At 34.6% G+C, this 11,637-nt stretch overlaps 1 protein-coding gene, 2 non-coding genes and 1 pseudogene across 3 annotated transcripts; 1 reads left to right on the top strand and 3 right to left on the bottom strand.

Moving 5' to 3' along the window:
* Positions 1–289: 289 nt before the first annotated feature.
* On the bottom strand, positions 290–363 carry TRNAW-CCA (transfer RNA tryptophan (anticodon CCA)). The gene has a single exon. It is a non-coding gene; the product is annotated as a tRNA-Trp (tRNA).
* Positions 364–630: 267 nt separating this feature from the next.
* Positions 631–2,524, top strand: LOC133906361 (NAD(P)H-quinone oxidoreductase subunit 5, chloroplastic-like; annotated as a pseudogene).
* A 2,928-nt stretch (positions 2,525–5,452) lies between these two features.
* TRNAN-GUU (transfer RNA asparagine (anticodon GUU)) lies at positions 5,453–5,524 on the bottom strand. The gene has a single exon. It is a non-coding gene; the product is annotated as a tRNA-Asn (tRNA).
* A 2,568-nt stretch (positions 5,525–8,092) lies between these two features.
* Positions 8,093–9,881, bottom strand: LOC133906450 (NAD(P)H-quinone oxidoreductase subunit 5, chloroplastic-like). The gene is given in 3 exon segments (XM_062348366.1): positions 8,093–9,217; positions 9,220–9,274; positions 9,276–9,881. Coding segments are annotated over 3 exon segments (1,536 nt in total). The 5' UTR covers positions 9,669–9,881; the 3' UTR covers positions 8,093–8,129.
* Positions 9,882–11,637: the final 1,756 nt, after the last annotated feature.

The following is an 11,637-nucleotide window of genomic DNA, read 5'->3' as shown; positions in this document are numbered from 1 at the left end:
TATTATTTAGAGATAGATCGTACCTCTTTTTTTATTCCCTCGAACAAATCGAAATGATTGAAGATTTTCTATTTGGAATCATCTTAGGCCTAATTCTTATTACTTTAGCGGGATTATTCGTGACTGCGTATTTGCAATACAGGTGTTGGGATCAGTTGGATCTTTGATTGAGTAATATTTCTTTTTTGATTGACGTCCTCCAGACAAGAGTGGAGGTCAAATTGGAGTTGCAATTCTACTTTGTTTTGTTAAGTTATTTTACTCTGTTTCGACATAAGATAGATGGAATCATGCTCTGTAGGATTTGAACCTACGACATCGGGTTTTGGAGACCCGCGTTCTACCAAACTGAACTAAGAGCGCTTTCAAGAAGAAAATCCTTTTCTACTCCTAACGTGTCTCACGTACGTATAGTATCTACAAATTTAACTTATACCCACTTTAATTGATCTCCCCGCTACTTTCCAGTATTTTTTCTTATTCTTATTTTGTTTTTTTAATTTCTTCAGAAAGAGATAAGAATAGGTTTGGTGAATCGGAAACAATTTGATTTTATAGAAAAATTGAACCAAAAATTTCAACTAAAAGTTGCTATTTCTTTTCTTATGGAACATACATATCAACATGCCTGGGTAATCCCTCTTCTCCCACTTCTAGTTATTATGTCAATGGGGTTTGGACTTTTTCTTATTCCGACAGCAACCAAAAATCTTCGTCGCATATGGGCTTTTCCTAGTGTTTTACTCTTAAGTATAGCTATGGTATTCTCAGTTCACCTATCTATTTAACAAATAAATGGAAGTTCTATCTATCAATATCTATGGTCTTGGACCATCAATAATGATTTTTCCTTAGAATTTGGATACTTGATCGACCCCCTTACTTCTATTATGTTAATACTAATTACTACTGTAGGAATCTTTGTTCTTATTTATAGTGACGATTATATATCTCACGATGAAGGATATTTGAGATTTTTTGTGTATATAAGTTTTTTTAATACTTCTATGTTGGGATTGGTTACTAGTTCCAGTTTGATACAAATTTATTTTTTTTGGGAACTTGTGGGAATGTGTTCCTATTTATTGATAGGCTTTTAGTTTACATGGCCGATTGCAGCAAGTGCTTGTCAAAAAGCTTTTGTAACTAATTGTGTAGGGGATTTTGGTCTGTTATTAGGAATTTTAGGTTTTTTTTGGATAACAGGTAGTTCAGAGTTTCGGGATTTGTTCAAAATAGCTAATAACTGGATTCCTATTAATGAGATTAATTCCTTACTTACTACTTTGTGTGCTTTTTTATTATTTCTTGGTGCAGTTGCAAAATCTGCACAATTCCCTCTTCACGTATGGTTATCCGATGCTATGGAAGGACCCACTCCCATTTTGGCTCTTATACACGCAGAAACTATGGTTGCTGCGGGGATTTTTCTTCTAGCTCGACTTCTTCCTCTTTTCATATCCCTACCTTTGATAATGAGTTTCATTTCTTTAGTAGGTACAATAACACTCTTCTTAGGAGCTACTTTAGCTCTTGCTCAGAGAGATATTAAAAGAAGCTTAGCCTATTCTACAATGTCTCAATTGGGTTATATGATGTTACCTCTAGGTATAGGTTCTTATCAAGCTGCTTTATTCCATTTGATCACTCATGCTTATTCGAAAGCTTTATTGTTCTTGGGATCCGGATCCGTTATTCATTCAATGGAACCTCTTGTTGGATATTCACCAGATAAAATTCAGAATATGGTTCTTATGGGTGGTTTAAGAAAATACGTTCCAATTACAAGAACTACTTTTTTATGGGGTACACTTTCTCTTTGTGGTATTCCACCTCTTGCTTGCTTCTGGTCCAAAGATGAAATCCTTAGTAATAGTTGTTTGTATTCACCCTTTTTTGGAATAATAGCCTGTTTTACTGCAGGATTAACTGCATTTTATATGTTTCGGATATATTTACTTACTTTTGATGGGTATTTGCGTGTTCATTTTCAAAATTACAGTAGTACTAAAGAAGGTTCATTGTATTCAATATCCTTATGGGCAAAAAGCATACCCAAAGGAGTCAATAGGGATTTTGTTTTATCAACAATGAAGAGTGGAGTTTCTTTTTTTTTCACAAAATATATCGCAAATTCTTCGTAATACAAGAAATAGGATAGGATCCTTTAGTACTCCCTTTGGGGCTAAAAACACTTTTGTCTATCCTCATGAAACGGGAAATACTATGCTATTTCCTCTTCTTATATTACTGCTTTTTACTTTGCTCATTGGATCCATAGGAATCCATTTTGATAATGGAGCAATGGATAATGGAATATCGGAGTTAACCATATTAGCAAAGTGGCTAACTCCCTCAATAAACTTTTTCCAGGAAAGTTCTAATTCTTCTATAAATTCATATGAATTTCTCACTAATGCAATTTCTTCTGTAAGTTTAGCTATTTTGGGTCTATTCATAGCATATATCTTCTATGGATCCGCTTATTCTTTTTTTCAGAATTTGAATTTTTTAAATTCCCTTCTATAAGGGAATCCAAAAAAGAACTTTTTGGATCAAATAAAAAAAATGATATACAGCTGGTCATATAATCGTGGTTATATAGATGTTTTCTATACTAAGGTCTTTATCCTGGGTATAAGAAGATTAGCCGAACTAACGCATTTTTTCTCTCGATTTTGTCGAGAGAAAAAATGCGTTAGTTCGGCTAATCTTCTTATATCCAGGAATAACGTGTTAATAGCGGGGAGATCAATTTAAACTCACTCATTTGATTTCCTAATATTAATCAAATTGGCATCTTTCTTCCTTTAGAAAGAAAGCCCTTTTCCTTTTTAGCAAAATTCTTTCTATTTCTACCTGCTCAAGGTATTCATCATTCCAGTACAACTGTTGCAGTAGAATGACAACAGACTCATGTATAGGGAACTAGATTAGCTTAGCTACCTATCTAATTTATTGTAGAAATTTCGGGCTCCGCGATTGGACATGGAAAATAGAAATACTTTTTTTTAGTTAAAGGAACAGATGATTCGATTGATTTCTGTATCGATCATGATATACGTAATAACTCGGACATCTATTTCAAATGCATATCCCATTTTTGCGCAGCAGGGTTATGAAAACCCGCGGGAAGCATCTGGATGAATTGTATGTGCCAATTGCCATTTGGCTAATAAGCCCGTGGATATTGAAGTTCCCCAAGCTGTGCTTCCTGATACTGTATTTGAAGCAGTTCTTCAAATCCCTTATGATATGCAGCTGAAACAAGTTCTTGCTAATGGGAAAAAGGGAGGGTTGAATGTGGGTGCTGTTCTTATTTTGCCCGAGGGATTCGAATTAGCGCCACCCGACTGTATTTCTCCTGAGTTGAAAGAAAAGGTAGGAAACCTCTCTTTTCAGAGTTATCGTCCCAATAAAAAAATATTCTTGTGATAGGTCCTATTCCCGGTAAGAAATATAGTGAAATTGTCTTTCCCATTCTATCCCCTGATCCCGCTACGAAAAAAGACGTTAATTTCTTAAAATATCCCATATATGTAGGGGGAAACCGAGGAAGGGGACAGATCTATCCTGATGGTAGCAAGAGTAACAATACGGTCTATAATGCTACATCAACATGTATAGTAAAAAATATACTACGTAAAGAAAAAGGGGGATATGAAATATCCATAGTCGATGCGTCGGATGGACGCCAAGTGATTGATATTATACCTCCTGGGCCAGAACTTCTTGTTTTAGAGGGGGAATCCATCAAGCTTGATCAACCATTAACAAGCAATCCTAATGTGGGAGGGTTTGGTCAGGGGGATGCAGAAATAGTGCTTCAGGATCCATTGCGCGTCCAAGGCCTTTTGTTCTTCTTCGCATCTGGTATTTTGGCACAAGTTTTTTTGGTTCTCAAAAAGAAACAGTTTGAAAAGGTTCAATTGTACGAAATGAATTTCTAGATCCCGGGATTTCTTACCATCAAGTTGGTAAAAAGCCTCGATTTCTGGAATTCCTTATTTCTATCTCATGCAAAAGAAGAGAATCCAAGGCAGAGGCGACAACAAAAAAAAGAACAAGTCCTTTTAGGAAGAATTGCGGTTCTTCTTAATCCTCTATTGGGCACAAGAAAAAGGCAATAAAGTTTTTTTGAAATTCGTAAATTAAGTAATAAAAAATAGAGAAATAATTAAAGAGTACAATCCTTGTCGAATTAGCAAAGATTTTGCTTCAAAATCCTTTCATTTAAGTAGCAAGTCCTAGCCTCCTTCTATGCTCTGATTTGTGAGGCCTGACTTAGCTTCGATACCGCTTTTAATTAAATTTATGTTTTCCAAAATGAGATTTACCGAATTTTTCATGACTCTGAGGTTCAACCCAATCCATCTTTTCTTTCTTTTTGCTTCGTATACTAAAAAAGGATTGAAGGAAAATTTTCGTCATGTCACGAAGAATTCTATCTCTCGCATAGGAATAACTAGAATAAAAAAAAGGAATGACAAAGCATCTGGAAATAAACGATTAATTTCTATCAATAAACCTGCTAAAGCCCCAAACCATAGAGTACTTAGCACGGGTGCTACAGAGAGATATGTTTTTATATCCCGCATTGAAAATTCTCCTTCCTTATTGGAATACATATATGATCATATACTCTTGCCCAAGATCATTAGTTCATGAGGAATTCTGTATGAATACCCAAGGCTGGAAAAAAAAAGGTTGCTGACTTAAAGATATACGTCATTATGTCCTTGAGTTTACTCTAGTGTCCTATGCGTAGAGGAACCACACCAATCCATCCCGAATTTGGTGGTTAAACTCTACTGCGGTGACGATACTGTAGGGGAGCTCTTGCGGCAAAGTAGCTGGATGCTAGAATGATAAAAAGCTTAACACCTCTTATTTTACTTTTTCACTATTTTGAAATACGAAAAAGATCCAAATCCAAAATGTAAAGGTCGTCTTATTCAAAACCTCAATCATCACATCCCCTCTCTCCCACTTCACACCTCAGAACGCACTGTTCCTATAGAGAGAAAGGCGCTTTCCCATCTTCTTAACCCGAAATGAAATGGCTGAGGAGAAGAAGGTTCCTTTTGGGGGGTACCCCTAGGAAGAGATCTAGTGGAGACAGGGTGGGCCTGTAGCTAAGAGGATTAGAGCACGTGGCTACGAACCACGGTGTTGGGGGTTCGAATCCCTCCTCGCCCACAGCCTTCCAAAGGGGGAAGGGCCTTTACTTTCTCCCTGAGGGTAGGAAAATCATGATCGGAATAACGGACGTAAAGCTATTGAACTTGGGTATGCTCTTTCCTTTTGTCGAAGTGGAATCGTAGAACAGAATGTGATACGATGAGATAGAATGCAATAGAAACAAGGATAGCGAACAGGTTACCTAGTCCTAAGGGTCAAAGCAAGCCTTTTAATTCAATTCTTTATTCTTACATTAAAGAATGAATCAAATCTCCCCAAGTAGGATTCGAACCTACGACCAGTTAGTTAACAGCCGACCGCTCTACCACTGAGCTACTGAAGAATAAGGGGAGATTCGACCTCCTAGAGTTCAACTCCCGCTCTCAACCCATGAACAATATGAGTCCGAAGCTTCTTTCATAACTCCCGGAATTTCTTCGTAGTGGCTCTGTTCCATGCCTCATTTCATAGGGAAGCCCAAAGTGGCTCTATTTCATTCTATTTCACTTCCTAGCACTTCCTATCATTTAATATCCATCCCTTAGGTCTTATTGACATAAGATATGTCATTTATAGTCTATCTCTTTCTATATATGGAAAGTCAAGAAATTCTCATCGAAACATCGAGAAATTGTGCATATAGAAAACTCTAAAGAAAAGAAAAAAAAGGAGACCCATGCCATGATTTTCAAATCTTTTCTACTTAGTAGTCTAAGTTTCTCGATGAGGATAATTAATTCGGTTGTTGTTGTCAGACTCTATTATGGATTTCTGACCACATTCTCCATAAGTCCCTCTTAGATCTTCTTTCTCCAATCTTGGGTTAGGGAAGAAGGAGATATTCGCAACTACTGGCGGTTTCATTATGGGGCAGCTCATGATGTTCATATCGATCTATTATCCACCTCTGCATCTATTCTTTCTTAGCTAAACGGGTGGAAGATCCATCCAATTTGGTTATATCATGGACTCGAAAAACGGATCTGAATGTGACTGAAATGCAGGATCTTCACAGGTATCACTTTTCACGATACCTAAACCTAGAAGGTGGAATAGCGATTTTCGAACCATTTCCTATAAGAGAATGGTTTCCATTACTTTGAGAAATGGATTCTATATCAAACGATAGCTATTGCATTAAAGAAGAAAAGAAACTAATAGAAGTCGAAGACGCGGAATGGTAGTGAATAGAGAAAAAGATTCTTCTGATTTTCTTGTTCCTGAAAATATTCTATCTATCTCCTAGACGCCGTAGAGAATTGAGAATTTTCATGTCTTTCAATTCTCGTACTCGTAATTGGAAAGTTACGGAAGGAGATCCATCATTTTGCAATGAAAACAACATAAAAAACTCGGGACAATTTTGAAATCAGACCAAGCGTCTTAATACATATGCAAAAAAATTCATTATTGGCCCACCATTGATTACAAGATTTAGCTTTTATGAATCGCTATTGGTTTGATACGAATAATGGCAATCGTTTCAGTATGTTAAGGATACAGATGTATCCACAATTCATTTAGAGTTACTTAATAGCCTATTTCTTATACTATATCTCTATCTCTATCCCATGAAATTCTCGAGCCGAAAGATGGATGCATATGCTGTGCTTCATTTTGCTAAATGATATCAATTAAATGGTGTATCAATTCTATAAATTGGATAGAGCAATAAATAAATCAACAAAATTCTTTTATTTTAGACAGAAGAAATGTTTCTTCTATCTAAAATAAAAGAATGTACCCTTCTATCCAAATCCAATTTGCATCGATAAAATAAATCCAAATTCCAGATTCCAGCAGTAGATGAATAATTGCAAATTTTTGTGTGTACGAGATTCAAATAACTGACATAATTTTTTATTTTTCCTAATCAGAAAAATACATGAAAAAGAAAGGAGGTAGAATTTTTTTTATTTATGGTTAAAGAAGAAAAAGAAGAAAACAGAGGTTCGGTTGAATTTCAAGTATTCAGTTTCACCAATAAGATACGGAGACTTGCTTCACATTTGGAATTACACAAAAAAGATTTTTCATTGGAAAGAGGTCTACAAAGACTTTTGGGAAAACGTCAATGTTTGCTGGCTTATTTGGTAAAGAAAAATAGAGTACGTTATAAGAAATTAATCAGTCAGTTGGATATTCGGGAGAAGTAATTTAAATGTTCGAATTTTTTTCTTATTTTATTAGTAGTCTTAGATTTTGCATTTTGATGAGCCTCGTTTTGAGGAATTCATGGAATAATCTATTTTCATGGAATAATGAATTAAGGAAGAAAAAAGAATAAGAACTAGGATACATAACATAAAAAAAAGAATAGATAAGACGATATTCGCCCTCCCCCCACATATTTAATTTCTTCTCCTATACAAAAACCAGCAAGACCCACTCCATTGGTAATTCCATCAATGACACCTTTATTGAAAAAATGCATTAGTTCGGCTAATCTTCTTATACCCAGGATAAAGACCTTAGTATAGAAAACATCTATATAACCACGATTATATGACCAGCTGTATATCATTTTTTTTATTTGATCCAAAAAGTTCTTTTTTGGATTCCTTTTTAGAAGGGAATTAAAAAATTCAAATTCTGAAAAAAAAGAATAAGCGGATCCATAGAAGATATACGCTATGAATAGACCAAAAATATCTAAACTTACAGAAGAAATTGCATTAGTGAGAAATTCATATGAATTTATAGAAGAATTAGAAATTTCCTGGAAAAAGTTTATTGAGGGAGTTAGCCACTTTGCTAATATGGTTAACTCCGATATTCCATTATCCATTGCTCCATTATCAAAATGGATTCCTATGGATCCAATAAACAAAGTAAAAAGCAGTAAAATAAGAAGAGGAAATAGCATAGTATTTCCCGTTTCATGAGGATAGACAGAAGTGTTTTTAGCCCCAAAGGGAGTACTAAAGGATCCTATCCTATTTCTTGTATTACGAAGAATTTACGGTATATTTTGTGAAAAAAAAAGAAACTCCACTCTTCATTGTTGATAAAACAAAATCCCTATTGACTCCTTTGGGTATGCTTTTTCCCCATAAGGATATTGAATACAACGAACCTTGTTTAGTACTACTGTAATTTTGAAAATGAACATGCAAATACCCATCAAAAGTAAGTAAATATATCCAAAACATATAAAATGCAGTTAATCCTGCAGTTAAATAGGCTATTATTCCAAAAAAGGGTGAATACAACCAACTATTACTAAGGATTTCATCTTTAGACCAGGAGCAAGCAAGAGGTGGAATACCACAAAGAGAAAGTGTACCCCATAAAAAGGTAGTTCTTGTAATTGGAACGTATTTTCTTAAACCACCCATAAGAACCATATTCTGAATTTTATCTGGTGAATATCCAACAAGAGGTTCTATTGAATGAATAACGGATCCGGATCCCAAGAACAATAAAGCTTTCGAATAAGCATGAGTGATCAAATGGAATAAAGCAGCTTGATAAGAACCTATACCTAGAGCTAACATCATATAACTCAATTGAGACATTGTAGAATAAGCTAAGCTTCTTTTAATATCTCTCTGAGCAAGAGCTAAAGTAGCTCCTAAGAAGAGTGTTATTGTACCTACTAAAGAAATGGAACTCATTATCAAAGGTATGGATATGAAAAGAGGAAGAAGTCGAGCTAGAAGAAAAATCCCCGCAGCAACCATAGTTGCTGCGTGTATAAGAGCCGAAATGGGAGTGGGTCCTTCCATAGCATCGGGTAACCATACGTGAAGAGGGAATTGTGCAGATTTTGCAATTGCACCAAGAAATAATAAAAAAGCACACAAAGTAGTAAGTAAGGAATTAATCCCATTATTAGGAATCCAGTTATTAGCTATTTTGAACAAATCCCGAAACTCTAAACTACCTGTTATCCAAAAAAAACCTAAAATTCCTAATAACAGACCAAAATCCCCTACACAATTAGTTACAAAAGCTTTTTGACAAGCACTTGCTGCAATCGGCCATGTAAACCAAAAGCCTATCAATAAATAGGAACACATTCCCACAAGTTCTTAAAAAAAAAAATTTGTATCAAACTGGAACTAGTAACCAATCCCAACATAGAAGTATTAGAAAAAACTTATATAAACAAAAAATCTCAAATATCCTTCATCGTGAGACATATAATCGCCACTATAAATAAGAACCAAGATTCCTACAGTAGTAATTAGTATTAACATAATAGAAGTAAGGGGTTCGATCAAGTATCCAAATTCTAAGGAAAAATCATTATTGATGGTCCAAGACCATAGATATTGATAGATAGAACTTCCATTTATTTGTTAAATAGACAGGTGAATTGAGAATACCATAGCTATACTTAAGAGTAAAACACTAGGAAAAGCCCATCTGCGACGAAGATTTTTGGTTGCTGTCGGAATAAGAAAAAGTCCAAACCCCATTGACATAATAACCGGAAGTGGGAGAAGAGGGATTACCCAAGCATATTGATATATATGTTCCATAAGAAAAGAAATAGCAATTTTTAGTTGAAATTTTTAGTTCAATTTTTCTATAAAATCAAATTGTTTCCGATTCACCAAACCTATTCTTATCTCTTTCTGAAGAAATTAAAAAAACAAAATATGAATAAGAAAAAATACTGGAATTCTGAATTTTTCAAAATTTGTCTTATTGAAATATTCAAAAATTCAGAATGGGTTAGCAAAATCTCTGTAACGGTTGGTCGGTTGTAAAAAGTCATAGCAAAACCGGTAGCGACTTGTACTAGAAAACAAGTAAGTGTAATTCCCCCTAAACAATAAAATATGTTGACATGAGGAGGAACATATTTACTAGTTATATCATCCGCAATTGCCTGAATCTCAAGACGTTCCTCAAACCAATCATATACTTTATTGAGATAGGTAACTAGCTCGACTCCCCCTCTGAGAACCGTATATGAAAATTTCATCTCGTACGGCTCAAGCAGAAACACACAAATTTTCAATGGATATGAAAGAAAATAAAGGTTCAAAACTTCATCAGCCACGGGGTTGGATCGATTTGCCTTGAAGATTTGAAATAAGAAAAATCCAGAATTTCTTCTTTGTGATGATAATGCCAAAAAATCTCAAGTTGGCTCATCTGTCTTTCTTTCCCTTATGTTGTAGAGGCCTCTTGACTTTTCTCGTCCCTATTTTTTATTTATAGTGGTTTTCTGATAGAAATTATCTTGTTGCGATCCTATGAATCAGTTCAATTAAAACCTTAGATGCATACTAGAGCCACGATGATTGAGTCTCAAGCTAAACAAAAGGCAAGGGTTCTTCGAATAAGAACCGCTTGATGATCATTTATTGAATCGGTGTAATGACTCAACAAAATCGAGAGAAAAAAAAGGTTGCTGAGTTAATCATTATGACGTATATCTTGGAATTACAGAAGCAAATACCAATTTAGTAATTGTGAAGATTGCGTTGATAAACAAGTTTTCTTATTCAAAGAAGGAAAAATGGATTAGGATATATTTTTTGTATATTTGTATATAAGTTGTATAGTTAGAAATTACATCACGAAAATCTACTCTGATTTTAAATCAGGAATAATTTGCAATAAGCAGTAGTTATTCGTTTTTCTTTCTAGTTAGTAAAAAACTATTGGATTTTTCTAACCAAAAAAAATCCTAGTTATCAGTAATCGTTCTTGAATTCCAAAATTTTTCTTCGTCTATTTTACTTTGAGGAGATTGGTAACCGACTCAAAGCAATTTGATTGTAATTCAATTCATGACGATCATAAGTAGAAAGTTCATATTCTTCAGTCATTGATAAACAGCTTGTCGGACAGTATTCAACACAGTTACCACAAAATATACAAACCCCGAAATCAATACTATAATTAAGCAATTGTTTCCTTTTAATATCCGTTTCAAATCTCCAATCCACAAGGGGTAGATCTATCGGGCATACGCGAACACATACTTCACAAGCAATACATTTATCAAATTCAAAGTGTATTCGTCCCCGGAAATGCTCCGATGTAATTGATTTTTCATAAGGGTAGTGAATCGTTATAGGTAAACGATTTGTGTGGGATAGGGTAATTATGAAACTTTGACCAATGTATCTTGCAGCGCGTATTGTTTGTTGACCATAACTAATGGACCTAGTTATCATAGGGAACATATTCTAAATATCTATGAAAAAGGTATGTTTCTTTCTCTTGTTTGAGAGAACTTTTGTGTTGAAGATATTCTTACTATTATTGTATTATCTTATTTATAGTGAAACTAGTTGGGAAGAAGTTGTTAATCAGAGATTGCCCAGAGAAATGGGTAAAAGAAATTTCCATCCAAGATTTGATAACTGATCCACTCTCATCCTGGGTAAAGTCCATCTTATTTTGATAGAAATGAAGAGAAATAAATAAGCTTTAGTTAATGTAATAAGGATACCCATTATCATTTCTAAAATTCCAACCATTTTAGTCATT

Source organism: Phragmites australis, chromosome 23 (genome assembly GCF_958298935.1).
Source record: "Phragmites australis chromosome 23, lpPhrAust1.1, whole genome shotgun sequence".
In the NCBI taxonomy this organism is placed as follows: domain Eukaryota; kingdom Viridiplantae; phylum Streptophyta; class Magnoliopsida; order Poales; family Poaceae; genus Phragmites; species Phragmites australis.
The sequence above is the reverse complement of the archived record's forward strand: the minus strand, read 5'-3'. Positions and strand labels throughout refer to the sequence as shown.